The 23,548-nt window shown below is 39.7% G+C and overlaps 2 protein-coding genes across 6 annotated transcripts in view; one reads left to right on the top strand and one right to left on the bottom strand.

The window, feature by feature from the left end:
• The window catches only part of FARS2 (phenylalanyl-tRNA synthetase 2, mitochondrial), a 232,453-nt gene extending 213,154 nt beyond the window's left edge, over positions 1-19,299 (bottom strand). For 2 of the 4 annotated variants that reach the window (XR_005627770.1, XM_039712040.1), the window contains exons 1-2: positions 19,254-19,299; positions 12,812-12,889 (exon numbers count right to left, since the gene is read on the bottom strand). The gene's annotated coding sequence lies outside the window, so the exon portion shown is untranslated. Of the gene's footprint in view, positions 1-12,811; positions 12,890-17,826; positions 17,851-19,253 lie in introns of those variants that run through there. The other 2 variants (XM_039712041.1, XM_039712043.1) reach the window with 2 other exon arrangements.
• Positions 19,266-23,548, top strand: part of LYRM4 (LYR motif containing 4) — an 87,407-nt gene continuing 83,124 nt past the window's right edge. Inside the window, exon 1 of one of the 2 annotated variants that reach the window (XM_039712045.1) lies at positions 19,266-19,444. In XM_039712045.1, coding sequence (XP_039567979.1) covers positions 19,359-19,444 — 86 coding nt within the window. In that variant the 5' untranslated portion in view covers positions 19,266-19,358. The remainder of the gene's footprint in view (positions 19,445-23,548) is intronic. The other variant, XM_039712044.1, reaches the window with a different exon arrangement.

The following is a 23,548-nucleotide window of genomic DNA, read 5'->3' as shown; positions in this document are numbered from 1 at the left end:
AAATTAAACGCATTAAATCTTTGCTGATGCGGGCACCAGATAACTTCAGTTCCTACTCTAAGTCAGGAACATCAGAGTTTTTCCAGGACATCATTCCTAATGCTGGCAAAATCCAACCAGCCTGCTATCAGTCAAGTGAAACAGCCTGTTCTCTGTCATATTATTGTGTCAACTGAATCAAGGGTGTTCGGCTTTGCTTTTGAGCTGTGTATCTACTCTAAGAGTGTGAATCTAATTATTTGGCCTTATTGCAGTATGCTAGGGGGAGTTTTGCTTAAATAATTCTGCTGGTTTTCCTGGCTGGCTTGGAAAATCAAGAAACTTCTGTGAGCAAAGCAAACAAATGCATAAACCAAACCAGATACTCTTGTTGCACAGTAGATGAGAGTTTTCAGCTACCTAGACATCCTCAATTATTTTCAGCAAATAAGTCATCAGGGTAAAGCTGTTTGTTGTAGTAAAGATTGTGCATTCCTCTGTTGAGGTAATCTCATCTTGGAGCACTTGGCGTTTCATTGACAAAATAAATAGAGCATTTTTTTCTTGCAACTAGTAAAAAGAAAGTGAAATTATAAAGAGAACCCAAAACCATCTTTTCCTGTAGCATGTAGAGAAGGCGTTAAAGGGAGGTTTTCAGGTTTTTCATGCCAGATGTAAGATACTCTGTTACTACTAAGCAATGGCAGAAAGCTCTCTTGCTGCAAGAAACAGCAGACCCTTGGTCAGCCAAGACCCTTTAGCCGTGAATATTCAAGAATCAGCTTTCTAAAAGTACTTATGTTTATTTATTATCTTATATAAGAAGGGATTATGATGACTGTAAGACACAAGGCTACTTGCGTTACACAGCAGTCATCAGTGCCTGGTGCACATTCATCCCCCAGGCTGTAGTATATTTTGTAGTATATTTGTATCCAGGAATTTATTTTGGGATCACCAGAGGACTCTCAAAATTTACCACTAAAAACTTTCTACAGAAATGCTGCTTCACATCTCGCTCTGTTTATGCTCTGTCTTGCTGTAAGGGTAAAATGCAAATCAATTTAAGATTGTAAATATGAGAAGGTGCTAGATGTGTCATCAGAAGGGAACCTCTAATAGCAAGCATTACAAGGAAATATAACCACAGTTTGCTAAAAATTCTGTATTCACATCTGATGATGACATCTTTAAATAGTATCATCAGTGATGCTCTGAATGGGTACAGTTTGACAGGTGCATATCTTTGGTTCCAGTGATACCACATTTTAAGAGTGATGTATAGTAAGACATAATTTCACAATGTAAATAAATTACCTATATATGCTTTGCCTCAAAAAACTCTACTAGCTTTTTATTTAATTTTTTATACAGCACCTCATGTTTCAAGGAATGGAAAACAATTCTATATGAAATCACAAGCATTCTTTTTAAAATCAAAGTACTTTGAATACTTTCAGGAACAGAGCAAGGTCACTTAAGTGCAGATTCTGGCTTCACCCTGCACACCTGAGGCAGGAACTCCAAAAGGCAGATGGTTTGGCTGCAGTGGTGGGGTGGGGAGGCTGTGTGTTTGCCTGTTTTCTGCAGGTGTGCACATGGAAAATGTGGACTGCAAAATAATATATCCTATTCTGTCAAACCACTTCAAGTTGCACAGAGCATTTTTCCATGTACTGTAATGCTTGAGCAATCAAATTTGTATCACATGGCCCACTCTACTTATTGCTGAAGCATAGACTGGAATATTTCCACAGCTCAGAAACTCTTTGACACATACAGAAAATACAGCGAGAGCTGCATTTCTTCACCATATTTTGGAATTGCAGTAATCTCCCCTGGAATGGGAAAAGCAGACACCAAATTCTCAAACTGGGTAATTAACTACTGCTCACCTCTCACTGGTGACAATTACCACAAAGGAGCAGCTTTATCAGTACTAATGGAAGATTAGAAAAATGAAATTTTAAACACCCTCGCAAAATTGCAGGGCTGAACAAATGAACTATACAAGGAAAAGAGTTTGTGCTAAACCTTGCTTTCAGGATGGATAAGCCCTCTCTTTTGGTTCAGAAATTCCAACTTAGTAATCGCAGAAAGAAGTATGAGCTCCAGGATAATATGATCCTGATACAAAGAACTCAGTGGCGTAAAAACTAGAATTCTCTTGCCCATCAAAGACAGTCACAACATGCACAACCTTCCCTAAAATATCAGTTACAAGTCCTGCAGAGAATTAAAGCATCAGTTATGGTGAAGGTCTATCTCCCATTTTCTAACTTCTCACAGCAAATACTGTGGACAAAACTCCCACAAGGAAAGCAAAGTCTAATGACAGTAAGAGAGGGAAAGTCCCAGAACCAAGCTTAGGGGCTTTTGAAGATAAGCCCCAGATCAATCTCCTTTAGAAATGAATACAAGCTTTACTTCTGTACTTCACAGAACTACAGGATCATAGAACAGTTTTGGTTCAAAGAGACCACTGGAGGAGGCCTAGTTCAAAACCCTGTCCAAAGAAGGTGACTCAAGGACTTCCCTAGCTGGGTTTGAAAGTCTCCAGCAAGAGTTTCAACAACTTCTCTGGGCAACCTAATTATGGCTCATTTGGATTTAGTGCTCTCTCCACCACGAGTTCCTCATACAGAGAGGATCCACAAAAAACAGCTGTTTGCTAACACACAAAAGCAGACATAGAGTTGTCCTAACTGATGTCTTCAAACAGGAAAAATTGACAGATACTATATGTGCAGAACGTGGGAAAGATTAAAGGTTCACAAGTCTTTAAAAAAGAAATCTCACACTTATATATCCACTTTTCAAGTCTCAGAAACTGCACTTACTATTTATTTCTATCTACTTTGTCTATGCCTGACCTGTAGTACATGATGCACTGTAAATGTCCTACCTTTCCTGTTATTTTTGCATCTGGCTACCAACACTACAAAAGTGAAATACTAACTGATTTTGAGCTTTTTTTTTAAATTACTTTTCACAGTTATGGATTTTCATTCCAAACATCTAGAATATTTGTAATTCAGAATTTAGTTGTGGAAAGGAGAGTGTTATACCACAAAATCGGGAGATTTTTAATTTTAAAATATTTCATTTCAGATGCCATGTATCACAAATGGAGATGTTAATTAATGCAGACAAGTTGATAGGTTTATGATGACCACTTGTGTATACTTTTCCAGATGATGGCAACATGCTGACAGCTTTGAAGAAGTAGATGTGTTACTGTAAGGTTTTTTGTCTAAGCAGCCTCCTCCCTCGGCAGCAATCTAACCATTTACATTTAAAATTGATTATAACTTCTATTATGTTCCAATATTTGCTAATCATCTCAGAGACTGTGAAAAACAGCATCATTTATCTCAAGCACTCTCCTGCAGACACACTATTCTTCTAGAAGACAACATATGCAATGTTTTCTCTTAAAGCATTCGTTCTCAGTTCTTTTTCAAAATATTTCAGACAGCACTATTCTATTTTCCTCTTCTGTAAGTTGTGTCAGCCAATAGAACATAATTCATTCTCAGGCTTACAGTAAGCTTTCTTTTGCAAGCAGCAGAACTAGAAAAAGATTATTTCCTCTGTGTTTGGAGGCAAAGTTAGTTTGCAGTTTCAGTGGTAAGGGACAAATTCATCCTGTTACCTCTCCTTTGGCTATGGAGTTTATAGGGCTTATCTCCTTCACAAAGCCCTTTATTCTCACACACCACCTGTACCTTGCTGTCTCTAGTGACCCAGACATTCTGTGTGAAATTTAACTGAAGTGGAAAAAAGAGGGCTGACAGCAGATGCACAAATACATCTTGGAGACATAATTTCCTTAGGCCTTTATGCTTAAAATATGGAATTTTTTAAGAAAAGTATTAAACTCAACCTAACAGTGTCTTCAAAAAGTGATGGCAAAACATCACACCCAGCAACAGCTTAAGTGGAAGTAGCACTCTGGTTCTCAAAAATGATGCAACTTTAGTCTGTTCTCACTGATAAAGGTCATTGCTAAAGCAATCTGCCACTCTGGGGGCAGATGACACTTACACACATCCACTTCACTTCTCTCATATCATTCATCCAGGATAGTCCCTGCTTTCACCAGGCTGCAACACATTTAAGTGTGAACAGATTGATTAACAACCAGAAATCTGAAACAAGCTGCCACTGCATTTCACTATAGATGAGCAGGGATTGCTGGAGAGACTTTGTAAGAGTCAAACCATACGTGCACAGGGGGCTGTGCAACACAAACTGCACATTTCAATATGGGTGATCCTGGGCAGAAGACAGAGTCATTGCTTTTTAAGGGTGTGCTTTTTCAAAAGTGTTGGGAGGTATGACAGCAAAGATGACTGGTTTTTTTTGAAACAGTAGAAACAGAAAACAACACACACAGAAAAACACACAGAAACAATATGCTATTTCAGAGCAAGAGAAGTTGATGAACTGACATATTCAAGCATAAAAAACCAAATCCCAACTCCTAATCAGTAGAGGTCAGACAACTGCTTTTCAATTATATCCTAGAAATTCTTGTGGCAGTCATCAAACAGAAGGTTTGTGACAGAGTAAGAAAAGTTTTCCCAACTTGTACAATAATATCTTGATTTTTTTAACTATGCTGTCTCAAAATGTATAACAAGCAAGACAGGATATCTTGCTTCACAATACATTAAGTAATACATTAAACAGTATTTTTCTACTTTTAATTCTGTCTGACATCAAAAAAGTAGACTGTGTATACATTTTATTCACCTGTTTCTCAAATTTGTACCTTAAAAATATTGCTCTCCTTCTAAAAGGAGTTAATAATTTTTTAGTGAAGCAAAGGCAAACGAGAAAAAACATTTGTTTGCCAACATCCCTTCTCAATTGCAAATGCAGAAGTAGCAATATAAGCTCATCAATCAGCAGCCAGAAACACATAAAGCAAATAAATACTTAGATCACCTACTTAATTCCTTTTCTGTTGTATGGATCACTCCCTCAAGCACACAAATAATTTTATAATACACTCGAAAATCACTGTAGATGATAAACAATAACACATCAGCATGACCTAAGCATATGTCATGCTTATTTGAGAAGGCAATGTCTACCACAAAAGGATCTGCCTATGTTCTGTGTTATGTTGCAGTTGCTACAAAATGTTTTCCTGTAAAGCAGTAGTGAAAATACCATCTAAAACCTCAGCATTTTGTTGGTATAATATTTAATGCTGCTTCAGTAACTCTTAAATGCCCTTGAGAAAAAATAATCAAGGTTCCTTTTAATAATTTTTGACACAGACCTAATGTTTCAGATTAGTTTTCATTGACAGGTATGTAACTGACACCTTAGAGAATTCTTATTGTGCTACAAACTGGGTGCAAACTAACAAAAGTATAAGCAAACCAAAGTGAGGTATGTAACTGACACCTTAGAGAATTCTTATTTATTGTGCTACAAACTCGGTGCAAACTACCAAAAGTATAAGCAAACCAAAGCAACAGATTTATGGCTAGTTACACAACTGCTAAATTGAGAAAGTGTTGTGTTAGCTTATAAGCCTTTCTCCCTTGATTTTTATACCAACTATTCCTATTTATGCCACTAATCCATAAGCCTGGTAGATTTCATAAACTTTTGGACTGTAAATCCAAAAGTTCAGTTCCAATTCAGACTCACATCAGGGTCTGCCAAAGCAAACAGGACACACCTACATGGAATCTCCAGTGTCAACACCCACAACCAGCTCCCACCATGTCCCCTCTCCTGCCCCAAGAAGGACCTTAACTCCACCTAATAAAGAACAATACAGGAAGGAATAAGGTGATAGAAATCTGCTTCAGGATAAAAAAACTTCAATGCTTCAGATAAGGAATTTAGCCATTCTGAACTATGAATGTCCAACAGCTTTGCCTACAAACCTGCCCTTAGCAGTGGAATTTTCTCTGGTTGCTTCTCAAACTTGCATGAATTTAAAGGTATCCCAACTTGAAGTGGCACTGTTTTACATGATTAGGAAAAAAAAATTCAATGACAGCATTAATAGAGATACTGTCAATGTGATCCATGATAGAAACATATTCTATTGGATATTTAAACATTTGCTATTAGAGAACCTCATTGCTCTGAGGCAAAGAGAACCTACCAAAATTGCATTTTTAACCCTTAATGTTAAATATAATATGTGGGGAAGAGAAGGAATTAATGTATTTCAAAATTAGACATAGAATAAAGCTACAATTTGCTCCCTTTTCCAGAACACAAATATTTTCGACGACATGGAAACAGATCTGTTTTATGTGTAATGAATGAAAGATGGGCAGATTGGATCTTATTATTAGAAAGAAATGAAGAAAAAGAGGTTTAGCATAAAATGTCTCTTTAAAATGGAGGTCCACCACTAGGAAAGTCAATGGTGGGTACTTCTGCACTTGCCATATCATAGACACACAAATATATTGGTTTATGTAATTACCATCTCAGTAGGTAAGGAACTAGGAAAGCCAACATCCCAGCATTTTCTGAGCTTGCTACTAATTAAATCATATGCATACCAGTTCAATCCAAGGATGATCAAAGTTAATGAAAAAAAATTTCAATTTAATTCAATGAACTGTGGATCAGTTCCAGACATCTAGCTGCTATTCCATCCTCTTTCTTCTTTATCAAAAAGCACTCCAACAGTGTGAAAGTGAAGAGGACTCCATATGAGTCTACAGATTTAGTGATTTTGTATTTCCCCTCAGATCTGAATTTTAAGTTAATTATTTGACAGTTGACTACAGTGCATAAAATTAAGTAAACTTTTCCATGAAGGTGGATTAGAGGCTCCTCCAGGTTTGGGAGGAAAACTGACTACTAATATTACTGTTACATCAACAGCTTTAAAATATTTCAACTGTCTCTTTCTCATACACATTCATTATAAATTTATTTATGTGTCCCACTGTTCACCCCTGCAACAATATATTGCCATACCTGAGCACGTAAAATGTTAGTCCAATGTACTGGAAATAGGGCACAAAATTTATAAGGCTTTCTAAAATTAACAGAAAAAACAATTAATGTCATTTTAAGACAAAAAAAAAAAAATCAGTGCCCAGATCAAATATCTATTTCTAGTTACATTTGCAATGCAATGTCACAACTGCCAAACAACTTCAGTGAACTGGACATAACATTTATAAAACCTATCTGACTAACCTTTGCTTCAATTCTTATTAACAATGTTTTTTCACATTCTTTTTCACTAAATATTTGTATTAAAAATGATAATTTAATTTTATCATCTCAAAACTCACCCCCCAGTGCTGTCCAGGTGCTTTGTAGCCATGGTTTCAGCAAATGTCCTTTCAGATCAGCCTAAAGGCTCTAATTTATTTAAAACAGAGCTGGGCAGGAGTTGCTCTAAAACCTTTATTTGGGAATTTAATATATGCATCACTTTTAATAGCCACTGCATGATGTCTCAAATGCAATGAGTATCACACAGGAAATTAAATTTTAAAAAAGAATCTTTCCTGTTCAAGAATCAACAGTCAGTTAAATGAAAACTGAAGTTGTCAGCTTTCAACAGGAGGAATACTGTCTATGGCTGAAACTTCATATTCCATCTATACCAGGACACAAGCTTAAATGAAAAATGGTGTTTTGACATAGTTCCAATAACATTTATGTATGCAGCACTGCCTAGTTGTCCACTGACATCTTTTGTATTCGAAGACAGATTTCATGCATTTCCTGTTGGAAAAGGCTTTTTTTTAATCATCAGCTCCTTCTAATTCATGTTGGAGAAACACACTAATACCAATGGGAAGGGAATGGTGCTACTACAACTTTTATTACCACAACTCAGGTCTCCTTCACTTTACCTACTCAGAAGCCATGGACAACTCTGCTGTGCCACTGGGAACTTCATGAGAAGGGAGTCAGAGATGCAGGATTTTATTCCCATGCAAGGCAAAATCATCTCTCATGGAGCCTTAAAATCCTGAATGAGAATGTGAAACGATCTCCCAGTAGGCTTGCCCCTTCTCTCTCAACCACTTTGTGAGATGAAAGAGATGTAAAGAGAGTGATGTCAGAAAATGATGACTGAAATCCCCACCATCTTTCTCCTGTTTCTCTTTGACAGGGAAGTTTTCTGCAGAGCACTTTTAGGCATCCAATTAAAAACAATGTTAGCACAGCTTTTTTACTGGGTCCAGACATGTAAAAGATGGTTCTTAAACTCAGCCGTTGCCTGTTACAGGATAACAGACTTATAGTTCAAGGTGCAATGAGTAAAAACTGAGTCCTATAAATTTACCTACGTGCTAATACTGCTCTTGAGAGAAAAAGAGATACTTTCTTGTAATTTAAAACACTGCTATCAGCTCACTCTCCTTAATAAGAGCCCACTGCATTTGAAATGTTAAAGGGGACCTACTAAGAAGTAAATTCTACTTGCTGCAACACTTTTTCTTACATAATGTGAAAACCTTTACTGTTTTTGTACAATTTCTTATCACTGAAGCTCTCTTCTATTGAGTGAGTGAAACAGTAATCAACAACCAGATTTTTTTTATTCGCCCATTTATGTGCTAGTGACTTAGGCTGTTGTGTTCCCTTACTGTTACTGTGGTCTAGAAGCAGAAGACCCCTTCATCTCTCAAGAACCATTAACCCAAAGTCTTAAGCTAGAATTGAAAATATATTCAATGTTACAGCAAACAAAATTTGTTTAGAAACTTTGTATCATCATTTGCATTTGATACCAAATCATATGAGCTGCAAACATGAGTAAAGCATAAAAAAAAAAAGTATAGGGAAAAGCAGCTAGTCCACACAGAGTGCAGTATTGACTTGCATGTTGTAAAAGGAAAAAAAACCAAAACAACTCAACCACATCACTTTCTAAACAACACAGTTTATTCCAACCCATTTAACCTACACAAAATGCTGGACTCTCCTGAACAGCAGAATTTGAAAACAGTACAGTCAGCTCTGCCAGCAAGTCTCACACAATCACAGTATCTGTCTCAATAGATATTTATGCAATCACAGCAATATGAATTTCAGAAGGTAAAACAAAAAAGAAGTAAGATTGCACTGCTAAATATTTTCAGTTTGCTTTCCTTTACCCTGGTCTCTTTAGCAAACTTATTTACTCTATTTACATATTTATATTTTAACTACTTTGCTGTTATTTCCTTGATTCCAGCACTAAAATTTAACACAGGTGAATGGATAATGTACCTCTTCTAAATCCCACATGACTGTCAAGACTGTCTACTGCCTCCTCAGTCTTCCAATACACTGCTGAGCTGCAAGATGAAAGACTTATTTTGCTATTTTAAGAAGTGTACCCAAGAAGGCACTCAAGAATTAACTATCTAGCCAACCTCCATCAACCAACTTAAAAATTTTACCTTGCATATTCTACAGTTATGAATGTATATGGGTTACTAAAAAACAGAAAACCTGATTTGCAAAAATTCTACTTCTATTATGAAACACCTTCTGTAACTACAGCTAAATAAATATATTAACTATGTTTAAAGCCTAAGAGTAAAAAAGTAGTATTTTCCTTACAAATACTTCAATTGCAACAACTGACACTGAATTATAAACAATGCTGCTGATAAATATTCATGATAAACATAAGTCCCCTCAATTTAAAGTTCTGCCTCTTCAAATAAATATAAGTCAAATTTGAAAATGCATTTGCTCAATCCTGTTATAATTTCCTGATACAACTGTACTATGGTTTTGTTAAAATTTTAGAGCTAGGATTGATTCATATGTATTCAGGCAAACCTACCTTGTAACACTGTATTTGATTACATCTGAACATGACTGCCTTTACAGCATTTTAGAGGTGCTGACATATCCAATAACTTGTTAAAGAAGAACTAGTTCCAAAATATTCTGCAGCAAGCAAAGCAAGGCAAACATGACTTAAAACAGATTTAAATTGTGTCTCCATGAGGTCCCGCTATCACCAGATTAAAAAAAAAAGGCTTTAAAGTATCACATGAAAAACAACAAGACTAGTATTGCTAACTTCTTTCCTTGTCATTGATGCTAGAAAATAGGAAATACTTGAGTCCATGGCTCACAGCTCCTTAGGATAATGGGCTCCCAAGCAGCTTCGTGTTTTAACATCTGTAATGTTCCTGGGCAACATCTCTGTAAGGCTTGCTAATGTTGACATACTTACTCTAGACAAAGCCCAGCTCAAAGAACACAAGAAAATATTTATTTGAAAAGCCATGAGAAAGCCACATATTTTAATTATGTCAGAGAACCCTTCTGTGACACCAGATGTCTGCAAGTTGCACTTCCCCCCAGAACAAGCCTCAGTGAAAGAAAACTTCAGACAGAACTCAGAATGCACATCTCAGACTATGGCACAGCAGTGCATGCAGATATATATACATATATGTAAGACTATACACAGAAGTATTTCTCCTTTCAGTCTTTAGACACCAAAGGCAACATCCTCTCATCCTGCATTCTGAGCCAAGACATACACATTGACTAGGTGAAAGAAGATATGAAAGTCAGGGAAGTAAAGAAAATAACAACATGAAAGAATCAAGTTTTTATTATTAATGAAGAATAAAATGTTATTATAGCTCAAGGTCACATATGACAAAACAATCTTCAGTTAATGCCACATCTGTTACATACTGAGAGAATCAAAATTAAAACATAATAATTGTTTCGGTTTGTTTTCTTTAAAACCATCTGCAGAATTGCAATTTGCCACATGCTGAAAGATTGTGTTCCACACAGGCCAGGCAGGGTCTGCCACTCAGGGTCAGGACTGAGACCCCAGGGGACACTGGGGTCAAATGAACTCCTAATATCAGGTGACAAAAGAGGATTTGGTAGAACCTGCAATATCTCTTAAATTTAGTTTATTAAAAAATGAATCCTTTAAACAACAACTCAGGAAGTCTGACAAAGTAACTAGAATAAACGTGGTGCTCCCACTTACTCAGTTCAAGTCTATCCAGAAGAGCTTCTGTTTGTAGAATGAATACTATATTAAGAATATAACCTACCACAACAGAACAGCAATACAATGGCAGTATAAAAATAAGATACATAGCAAGTGGAAGTGGATGGTGGAATAAGAACCACAACCTCTGCAGGGAGGAGGAGAGACAGAAGGGAAATAGAAAAAGTTAACCTCTATCAAGCCACATCTATCTGTTTAGAACAACATTCTTTTATAAAACTTGACAAAGGTAGTGTGCCAACATAAAAAAGCAAGCAGCTATTCTAAGTTCAACAAACCTATATAGAGCCAATATTTAATTACCTCTTCAATACGTGATAATTTTACACATACAATACCATATCTCTCCATTTTACAATACTGCCTTCCCACGGGATGAGCTGGCGTAATGCACTATGCAATTTTCACACTGTAAGCAAATACTATAATAAAATCAACGTTAAAACAAATGTTTAAAAAAAGCTATATTCATAGTCAAAAATAAGTAAGAAAGCAATTTTTTAAATTATGCAAATTCTCTCAAAAGTAAGAACACTCTCAGTCAAGGTCTTGAAAACTTTTTTGAATGTCAAATCAATTTTGAAATCCTACATACACCACACTAAAAAAGTACTATTAAATCTTGTGAGGACTTCATAATTTGCTCTGTTTATCTGTTTTCTCCTTATTAGATGCAGCACATCTACTTCACCAGGAATCATTTCCAAAAAAGGAAAAAGTTAAACAATAATTAAAATCGAGTGCATAAAAATGAATTAAAGGAAACAAAGCATGTGTACCACCAGGTTAAAACAAACATGCAAACAAACAAAATAAAACAACAGCAACAACACCAAAAATCCCCACAACCTGACCTTGGTCTAAACCAATACTAGGCTACAAAACATACCTGAAAAAGTTAATCACAGAAACTGTAGAACAAGGAGATACTTAATTTAAGTTTCCAGATGGATGAACTCTCACTAATATTCCTAGAACAGTATTTCAAACTATTTCTTTCCCCATTCCTCTTTCCCACCTTTCAGCAGACTGTAAACCCATTCCTATAGGAAAGTTGGCAGCTCCACTTCATAAGTCTGCATCCCCATCTAAATCAACACTCATTCCCAGATGGAGGGAAGAGACAAACCTTATTAGGAGCCACTGACACACACTGCCTTTTGCTGATGCTGCCACGGGGTCACATAGGGAAGAGACTGGAAGGTTAATGGTGGGGTTTGTAAAGTCCTAACTATTGCCCCTCCATAACTCCCTGAGTTCATTCTCCATTCACCAGAGCATCCCATCCCATCCCATCCCATCCCATCCCATCCCATCCCATCCCATCCCATCCCATCCCATCTCACATCAATAAAACTGGCATGTAAAATGAGGAGAACTTTATTTGCCACCTCTTCGCACACTGAACAGCAACTTATTGCCTAGGTAGTTAGGCAGATTTCAAAGGGATTATATTCAAGGATCTGGACATACTCCAATATCAAGATGATAAAAGTTGTCTATCTAAATTTCTTCTTCAGAAGATTATTATCTTCTACCTCTTTCTCTCTCATTATTGTTACACATCTATCTTTATGTCTTAAGTCTCGTCATTTTCTTTGTATTAGGAGTAAGAAAATGCATGAATTCTATATGGAAAGCAAATTTATATAGCTATCATACATGTCCTTAGCAGTTGGTGAAGATGAAGAAAGATTTTTTTAATGATTAAATAAATTAAAATTTTATTATTAATTAAAATGGAGAGGGACTAAAAACTTGTTAATAACTAAAAAGGCTGGCAGTGCTGATGTCAAAGATTCAGAAAGCTAAATTTTTTTTTTACTTATTTACCTGCAAGCAGAGATAATCTTTCTTCAGCTCTGCTTCTTTCGTCTGTTAGCTTTAGTCAGTGCTTTGCTCCTTCTCAGGCTGAAAGAAAAATTTTGACAGAGTCACCACAGATATAAAAAACAGAAGGAGAAATAAAATAAAAAGACAGTTCCATCTAGAACTGTGAAAGCATGTAAGGAAGTATTGACAATTTGGCTGATCTTACAAATGCATCAGAAGCATGATATATACAGGAATATGTCCCTAATGCACTATCACTCATTGTCAGAGGACATAAAACCAATACTGACACAAGATGAAAGATCAAAAATGTCAAGGATCATGCAAAAATAAGCATCTTAAACTCTACCATTGCAATAATCCCTAATATGGCTATGTTGTTTTCCTCATTTCAATTAAAACATTGCTCCATAGTCTTCTTTCATCTCTAGAAACAATCTGCTTCAGTTTCCTATTCAAACTGTTGATTTTTTTTGCTGGATCAAAAGTCCAAGCTACTAGAACAAAAAGTCATACATGGATGCACAGGACCATATAAAATGAAAATGTGTTACAAGTGGAAAATCATATTCCCCCTCCCCTTATCCCACAGTCAGAAAACTAAACAGATTGCCTACTTAAAATCCACCTCAATCCTTGATGATTTACCCATCCGCTGTAAACAATAATTTTGCTCAATTTTCCTTTTACTAAAAGAAAGATATGTCCTTGGATAACATGTTTTCTTACATCAGATCCACACTACCTCATAGCAACGTGATACTTCTACACCTACTGATAGTTTGATCTAGGAATTATTTCCAACAAATAATCACACAATAATTATTTATAAGAAAACAGCTACTTGCAGCAGATTTTCAGAGAAGGACTTAAGCAGTAGTCCTTGAGTGGAGCTAGCCCCTAGTGTCATCTGACAAGAAAGGCCATGCCCACAATCCAGAAAGCAGAAGTGGGATGCACACAAGCAGCAGGATGTCTTTGATTTCACATACCTGAGACATGGGACTGGGAAAGCAGGAAAAAAACCCCACAACACTGTGTTAGCTGTGCACCAATCCCCAAGGCTGAAACATGGAGAATCAGAGATGAAGGGCATGACCTTTACCACCACAGCATGACCATGTGCATGCCTGAATACATATTTACATGTTTTACTGCACACTCACATTTATATATGGCAAAAAATAAACTCAAGAGAAAAAAGAACTTTGCTCTAGCAAAGGGTCTTAAATGCAGTCATGATCTTTAACTCAAAAGATTGGCAGTACCATTTGTAACCAACCTGCCAAACTGGAAATCCCAAGTCAGCAAAAAATATAGAGGGGCGGCTACAAAGAGAATCTCAGTTGCTCTTAAACAAAGTATCAGTCCTTGTTTTACTTTCAAGTTTGCTTCCTAAGCTAAAATTTTCAATATCCTCTGAAAGAGGGCAGAAAAAAAATATAAAAATAACTACATAATTTAGCCTGTCTGGCTGACAGCTACTGAGAAATAAGATGATAGAGTAAATCACAGAGGAGGGAGAAGGATTACACAGAATGACTCTAAAGGGGCATAAATGAAAAAGTGGGATGAACTCCGGGAAGAGGGGTGGCATAGGATAAGCATCAGAAAATATTTCTTAACAGCACTACAATACAAAGTAGAATATATTTTCCCACAGAAAGAGAAGTTATTTAAGGCTAAATTTGATAAAACATTGGAAAGCACAGCAAAGCAAGCATTTCTGAATTTACGAGGTCATGGATGAGAACACTTCATTAATCCTGTCCTTTATGCTTCTCATTATTAGATTTTTGAGCAAGATTTCAGTATAACAAAAAAACACCCAAGAAAAATATGTTCATTTTTTGCTGGGTTCTTGTCTTCATCAGCATTAAGGTCAGAAGTGTTTAGAAGTGCCATTTGTGTTTGATGCAACTATTACATGCTGAGCTATTTAAGAGTGACTGGTAATTTTAATCCCCTATTAGTTATTCTTTTGCCCATAACACAAAATTATTCTTTTAATTCTGGACTTTTATAGTATTTTTATTTCAAGCATTTCATATGTCCACTAAGAACATCTTTAAAAAACCATATGGTGTATAACACTGCCTTTCATGGATCCAGAAGTTATCCTGTGACTGCTGAACTGTCCAGCTCCTTAATTGTCAGGTAACACAATGCCCATTAAGTCCTCTGGAGGACTTAAGTGCCACAGGAAATTAGAAAGTTAAAATTGTGGCCAAGAAGGAAAAGAAAATTCAGTGTTTCTTTTAGCCTGATGCCTGAAGCACAAGAGATCATGAACCAGGAAAGGTTTAGGAGCAGTGGTAAAACAGGTGTTCCCTTAGAAGACCAAGTATTAGAACAGGAAATGCATTACTGGTTGTGTTTTGGTTTTCCTATTCTTACAGTTCTTACAATCTTAAACAGTCCACAACATTCTGCAATTCAGTTTGGAAGGAGATGGGGTAACTCACAAAAGGCTGACTGAGAGAAGAGTTTTGTCACCATTTTTGTCTTCCCTCTGAACTTCCAGTTAGAGCTTTTTCAAATGCACAAAGAATTCAGGAGTATTGCTGAATTTGAAATATGGAAGTATCTCCTCCTAAATAAAAATGTTCTTTTCTACAGGACAACCAAGTAAATACAATTTTTTATTAAATACCAGAGTCAGTCAAGGCCTCCTGATGATACTGTGGAAATCTTAAGTCACCACAAAGAACAGTTAAATTACAGTTTGTTACATTTGTCACTGAAATCCCAAAATTCTTGTGATTTATAATCCTTCTTTTAAAGGTCCTTCTCTACAGTAGTAAAAGGTCCTCCTAGTGTAGGATCTCACTGCACAACCCTATCAAGCGACAACTAAGACAAGGAAAGAAAAGAGACACCACAACACTGCAGCACAGAAAAATTAGCATGTTTTCACAACCTGAAAAACAATTACTAGAAGAGATTATAATATCACAACAATCAATTATCATTCTGACCCCCAAAGAAAAATAATGAAAACCAACAGCAGCATATCAGGAAAGCATTGAACTGTTCAGTGCCATGTCAGGAAGCTGGAAAAATGCACCACAAGAAACAATTCAGCAACAGACAACAAGACATCAAGTATGTCCCAGAGAGCAGAACAGCTCTTTCTTTCCACGCTGGTCCACAGCCCCTGCAGGTACTTCATCCAAATTCCTTTCCCTCCCTCCCCTCTTCTAGCAGCTACACACTTAAATATTCCAGGTACTTATACCATTATATCCTCTCAAAGTGCTTATTCATCCCAAGAGATGCAGAAAGGCAAGGCACATGCCACCTTCCTTCCCAAACCAAAGGCTGAAAGCAAAGACAAATGAACACCCACCAACCCTAAATCCAGGTGTAGTTTTCCCCTCAGGAATGAGGAGACAGTTAATGAAGTGGTTATTGCTGCTTCCCCATACACAGGCTCCAGTGTCACAGGACACACAGTGGTCATTTGGGCTGTGTCTGTCCTTTGAATTCCCTGCAGGCTTGCAGTGGTGCACACAAACAAAGGCCAGCAAAAACACCTGTATCCAGCCACAGCACTGTCCACTTCCTGCAGAATGACACGACTTCTGGGACCATAACCCATTGCTTCCAAGAAAACACAGTAACAAATGCATAAGAAAGTAATTAATTTTTCCGGTTAACACTGCCAACCCAACTGCACAAAGGTGACTCCTTTCTGACAAAAACTGATCTTCCTTTCTTGAGTGCATTAAAGGTTAAGCTAGAAAAGGAGACAAGAGGAAAGAGTCTTCTCCTTTGATAAATTTACTTTACATTTGATCGTGCACTGTATGGGCCTACTGCTTATTCTAAAAATAGGATGTTTCTAGACTTTTTCAAGAGAAAAAAACATGGTAACTTTAAAAAAAAAAAACAAATTAAAAAAACAAAGCTCACAAAAACTGTCTGGGAGTTTCAGGAACAGGATTAGCATCTGAGGCTATCTAAAAAAAAATTACTTTTTAATATTAAATTAATACCGTTCTTGTAAACAAAATTCGCTGAATGCTTTCATCCCAATTACTCCCTCATCTTTTAGAGCTGAGGACTGTACCATGAAAACTTTATCTCCAACAATACCTGAGGACTATTGTAAAATTAGATGGAACATCTGCCACACTCATCCACAGAATGGTATCACATAACTTTGCTAAACTCTCCAACCTAAGCTTGGCTCTGTACATGACAGACCCGTATCATTTTAAGCTGTCTGAAGCCCACCCTCATAAGAAAGGGCAGGGTGGCCACTGCTGCTTTCAGAGAAGGGAAGTCTCTAGACTCAAAGCCAGAGTTCTGCTATAACATGCATTATGGGTGGTGCTGGCCAGCCACCAACAGCTGCAAAGATGGGGAGCACCAGCATCCCAGATGGGCTCTGCTTGTGGCATGGCAATCTGCTTTAACAACACGGCTGGGGCTACAAGGAGAATCTGGTTGGTCCCATCGCAAATGAAGGGCATACTTGCTTTGTATTTCTCCATGTGGGTGCCCTGAATGCCAAGACCTAATCCAAAACACACTGGTTTGTAACTTACAAGGCCTAACTTACATCATGCCTCAGAAGCATGATGCTTATTCCCTACTGTAGCTGTATATGTTTTTCTAAATTTCCTGTAACATTTCTATTTTGTCTTTTGATAAAGAGAATATCCAGAAAATTTTCCATATACAGGAAAATCTCCATTTCCAGAAGCCTAAAAAGGCTGTTAAAACACAGCATACCTGTAAAGGTAAATCTGAAATAAATTCATGTGTCTATACTAATTACATCCAAAAGCACAGAACTATTTTAGTTCTTTGCAATAAACTGTAAATTGCATCAGATGTACAACTGACAGTAATACTCAAATGCACATGCCATAAAACATGAGTTAAATTAGAAGCGGCAATTAAAGCACTTTTGCCAGAGACATGTAGAACATCTACATGATAGTTATTTTAAACGCCTACTACATAAATAACAAACTGTGAAGGAAGTAGGAACCCTGTCATGATACCTGAAAGGAGGTTCTAGTGAAGTGGGGACTGATTTCTTCTGCTGTGCCTGCAGTGAGAGGACCAGAGGAAAGGGCCTTAAACGGAGACAGAGGAGATATAAATTAGATGTTAGGGGGAAAAATACATTGTTAGGGTAGTCAAGCATTGGAATAAGTTACCCAGGGAGATGGTGGAGTTACCATCCCTGGAGGTGTGCAAGAGACTCCTGGATGTGCTGCTGCTGGTGAGATGTTTTAGGGGTTACAGTAGCAGTGCTGGGTGGACAGTGGGACTGGAGACTCAAGGTCTCTTACAACTTTGATGATTCTATGACTCTAAAGAAATTGCTGAAAATTCAAAAATCAGTATTAAATACAGCTGCGGCCTAATACCTGCAAGTTACAAAGTTTATTCTGCAGTGGCAAAACTTTCAGCAAAGGAGGATGGTTGATATGTGGTTTAAATAACAGAATTCATCTCAAAAACAGATATTGAGAGAGGAACATCTCAAACATCACTATAACACAACAGGCCCTGGTACACCAGCACAGATGTACAATGACTGGAGCTGTCTACAGTGATTTCAGAGAATCACAGAATGTTGGGGTTGGAAGGGACCTCTGAATGTAGTACAACCCCCCTGACAAGGCAGGGTCACCTGGAGGAGGTGACAAAGACATGGATCCAGGGAGGTTTTCAGTGTCTCCAGAGAGTGGGACTCCACAAGCTTCCTGCGCAGCATGTTCTGCCATCCTTAATGTAAAGTTGTTTCTCACACTGAGATGAAACTTTTGGGTTCTAGTTTACGGCCACTGCTCGTCATCCTTTTGCTGGGCATCACTGAAGAGCCTAGCATCACCCTCTTGTAATCCACCGTGCATATACTTATAAGCATTAATGAGATCCCTTCTCAGTCCTCTGTTCTCCAGACTGAACAGGCCCAGCACACGCAGTCTCTCCTCATGAAGACATATGTTCCGGACTCCAAATTATCTTCGTGGCCTCTGCTGGATCCTCTCCAGTACATGAACTCTGACTGCAAATGTATCCAGCGATTCCGAGGCAACTCACTGCACGCATCACTTGTTGCTCCTTTCCAGCCCCGACATCCATCTCCCCGCGCCAGCATCCATCTCCCCCCCGTGCAGCACACCGCGCTGCCGCCCAGCACAGCATCTGAGCGCTGCTTTCGCTTTCCCCGTCGCCCGGGCCTTCCCTCCCCGCCTGCGGGCCCTCCACAGCCGCACGGCCGAGCCCGACAGGCACCCCCGGGGCAGTCGCGCCGTGGGATCCCCGCCGGAGCTGCCGGGCAGGCCCGACCCGGCGGGACCCGGGAACCGACCCCGAGCGCCCCGAGCCCTCCGGCTCCCGGGCTGCCCCGGCCGGGAGCCGTTCTTGCCCGCCCCTCCCGCGCCTCGGGCCGCTGCCGCTCCGCGCCGCCACTCACCGCCGGCCCTGCGGCTCCGCTCCGCCGCGGCTGCGCCCGGCGCGGCCGGCGGGAGGGCGGGGAAAAGGGGCCTCGCCGCGGGAGGAGCGGCTCGGTGTCGGCAACATGGCAGCGTCCAGCCGTGCCCAGGTGCTGCGGCTGTACCGCGCCCTGCTGCGGGAGAGCCAGCGCTTCAGCGGCTACAGCTACAGGTGCGGGGAAGGGCTCCGGGGGCGGCGGACGCGGGGATCCCCGCCGGGGCGTGGGGTCCCCGCGGTGCTTGGGGCAGGGGCGCGGGGAGCTGCGGCCTCGGGAGGAGCCGAGCCGTGCCCTGGAGCGACAGCGGAACCGGCACCGGGCCTGCGACCGGCACCGGGCCCAGGCCCTGCTCGGAGCACCGGGAATGGGCAGCCCCTGGACCCTCTGCCAGGCTCCGGACTGCCGCAAAAGCACCAGGGTATGGGCTGTTGGGAAGAAGGGATAGGACAGAGGTTGTCCCAACCTGAAGTCAGAAGTACTTGTGCTGAGTGTGGGCTCCCCTATACAAGAAAGACAAGGAGCTGCTGGGGAGGGTCCAGTGGAAGGCCACAAAGATGAGGAATGGTCTGGGGCATCTCTCTTCTGAGGAGACACTGTGGGAGCTGGGCCTGTTTAGTCTGGAGAAGGGAAGACTGAGAGGGGAGCTCATTAATGCATGGAAATATCTCGGGGGTGGGTGTCATGGGTATGGTGCCCAACTCTTTCGGGGGTGCCTGGCAACAGGATGAGGAGCAAAGACCATAAGCTGAAACACAAGAAGTTTCACTTTAACATGACAAAGAACTTCTTTACAATGAGGATGGCAGAGCACTGGAACAGGCTGCCCATGGAGGTCGTGGAGTCTTCCCCTTTGGAGACATTCCATACCCACATGGATGTGTTCCTGTGTCACCTGCTCAAGGTGACCCTCCCTTGTCAGGATCCAGAGATCCATTCCAACCCTAACGATTTTGTGATTTTCTAATTTTGTGAACCTGATACAGCTCATGTCTGGTCCGTGTGCTGCCCATTTCCTGGCAGAGGAGAGCTGGGGTCAGGCTGCTGCCAAAGCTTGGCACCATGTGCTGTGTCCACACTCGGGATGCAGTGAGGAATCAGAGTTCACTCTTCCTGCCATGCAGGGTGCCAGGTTGCTTGCCTTCTCTTGCTGTTGGTTAAAGGGACACACTGGTTCTTTGGCAAAAGTTAGGTGTAGGCCTGGTCACCTTTAGCTGTCTGCTGTGTTCACAGCGCGTGCTGCTCACCCGTTGCATTGCCCAATGGTAGTTTGTTTACTTTACCACTCAGTTGGACCACGGGAAGGGGCATGTGAGCTACCTGTGCTGTGAATCATCTCTCGGGCAAGAACTGGGAACTGAAGCCTTTAAACTTGCATAACTGTGGTGAGCTCTGTGCTCTGCTAGGCACAAGTATTCCACAAACCTCAAGTGTGAGGGAGTGCCCTGAGAAGGACTGTGGGGCTGAAAATGAACTGGTGCTAATAAACCTTCATTGCCGACTCCACTCAGCAATGTGTGTTTGCATCATGTTCTGTTGCTATCAAGGCTTTCTCCTGCTCCTTGCTGTCCTGAGTTACCCTTGTTCTGGCTAACAAACACAGGATTGCACACAATGGGGATGGCTTGAGATGCGCAGTTGGTGAACAGCTGAATGAAGCTCATGGCTGGGCTACGGCGTATTTTCAGCAGTGGGTTTGTACTTGGGGGTGAGCAGTGAGGAAGTGAAGTCCACAACAAATTTTAAAGGATAGAAATTATATGGTGTGTTTACCATGCAGATCTGTTTTTTTGGCACCATGTCACAGTGCAAGTTGCGCCTTTCCTTAAAGGATAGATCTCTGGTTTTGGTGGGCCTGTCCTTAGATACTATAAAATTAGAAACCTGCTAAAACCTTGTGCTGTGTATACATTTGTGAGCATGAAAAGCCACAGCAGTTTCCAGCAAGAAATGATATCAGCAGCTGTTACATTTAGAGGTCTGCTGTGACCACAACAACAGTTCTGCCTCAGTGTTTACACTGCTCCCATAGGTAAAAGGGACACCCCATTGGCTTCTTGTGTGCCAAGATAAGCAGCCCTGCTGTGTCCTCAGGGCTGCTGTAACGTGATATGGCAGTTCATGGAGATAACCCAAGGACTTTCTGTAAAGAGCTAACTTGCAGCAAAGTAGAAGGTGTTATCGATTATTATTATTGATTCATAATTTCAGCTAAACAGTGTTGGAATACTTTATTACTGCAAATTGGATATTTGTGAGAGGATGTCTGGAGTACGATCAGCTAATTAGTCTCTATTTGCTTACTGTGCTTTTTCTCCTAATTTGGTTGCTCTGGTTTAACTTAGCAGGCAGCTAAACACCACGCCAGTGCTTGCTTGCTCCCTCCTCCCCAGTGGGATGGAGGAAAGAACTGGGGAGAAAAGAAGTAAAATTTGTGGGTTGAGATGAAGATGTTTTAATAGAACAGAAAAGGAATAGATAATAATAATAATAATTAGAATATACAAAACAAGAGATGCACAGTACAGTTGTTGCCAACCCATGCCCAGACAGTTCCTGAACGGCAGCCCCCAGCTGGCTTTCTCCCTGGTGTATATACTGAGCATAACACCCCCTGGTATGGAATAGCCCTTTGGCCACTTTGGATCACCCTGGTTGTACTTTCTGCCAGCTTCCTGTGCCCCCCAGCCTACTTGCAGGTGAGTTGGTGTGAGAGGCTGAAAACTTCCTGACTTATTGTAAACCCTGCTTGCTAAGAGATCAGCATGTTGTCAGCATCACTGTCATCCTAAATCCAAAACACAGCACTGTACCAGCTACTAGAAAGAAAACTGACTTTAATCTTACTTCCCAGACAAAACTAGGACACGTTTTTAGATTGTGATGGAAAATTCAACTTTTTTATGTCTCTCTGAGTAAGTATAGTCCTTATGTCATCTCGTAGCCTCAGATTTTCTTCTGCCACCCAGCAGAACTTGTGTACTAACTGTGAAGAATATCATTCATGTCTTAAAGTAACTGAGGTCACCACTGGCAGCCTTCAGAACAACACAGGAGCATCTCCAGTGTCCTGAAGTAAATGTCACAGAGTGTTGGGACACCCAGAAGTGTAGGCCAGGTTTTAACAGCAGGGAGAGGGAATTTAGCAGACTGTAAGTAATTTCATGTCTGCCCTTCTGCCCTATTACCCAAGCAGACAGTCTGAGCATGGGTGAGTGATTTGCAGTGGAGGAAAATCAATATGCAGAGAGGCAAGATGTTAGGTTTTGAGTCAAAAAAGTGATTTTTAACAAGTGTGCCATTCTGCTTCATTGACGAAAAGTAGAACCTCTGATGGTTTATAATATGTTGGATTCTGGTCTCAACTAAATAGTTAGAAGAGATATTTCTAAATATCATTAGTGATTTAAATAATGGCATGTTGTGAGTAGTTTGGGTACAGAATAAAAAGAATTTATAAATTTACGAAAGCAATTCAAGTACATCTGGTTGTAAATGAGGATTATCAAAACTTGACAATTCCTTGTTTGCTTAATGTGACTAAAGCTCAGTGGTCTTAACACATGGGAATCTGTTGGAAGGGAGTTCTCTCCAGGACAGGAAAGGACTGGAGCAGATCTTCCCTGAGAGTGTTTGTCATCTCCATTTCTGAAGGTTTTCATAATAGGTTTAGTCAAAGAGCACCATGGCTGACCTCCTCTTGTTGCATGCAGGCCTATTTCAAGTGTGCCATTGACCTGGAAAAGCTCCAGAGTCTAGCTGACTAACTTACTATGATTTTCAGATCCCTAGCCTTCCTGGCCCTATGAAGATACTAACAATGGGTAATAAGTTCAGGGTAGCATCATATGGCATGCTTCCAGCTCATCTGCTTTCTGTTTCTTTAATTTTTTGTAGTTATGTGCAATGTCAGAAGCTTTGAGCCTCTCTGTTGGAATTTTTCTGCAAATAATTTTTTAATGTTTTTTAACATCTTTCTTGATTTATTGCAATTTTATTTCAGTTATCCATTATGTTCTCTTTTAAGTGGTGGAAGTTGTATTTTTATTTATAGGTACATTTCTTTCTTGTGTCTCTGAATTGCATTTTAATGGAACTTGATTTTTCTTTTAGAATGTGCAATATTATTGACTAATAAAGCTACCCAGAACATAGAAGAATGAGGGAAGAAAATTTGCCAGAACAAATTTGTCCATTTGTTTTGCATTGGAAACAAGTTAATTGAATGCATGCAGTTTCATCTGAGATAAGTCTTTCAAGATTTTAAAACTGGTAAATCT

Source organism: Passer montanus, unplaced genomic scaffold, assembly GCF_014805655.1.
Source record: "Passer montanus isolate IOZ18808 unplaced genomic scaffold, ASM1480565v1 scaffold26, whole genome shotgun sequence".
NCBI lineage: Eukaryota > Metazoa > Chordata > Aves > Passeriformes > Passeridae > Passer > Passer montanus.
This window is presented reverse-complemented; position numbering and strand designations above follow the sequence as displayed.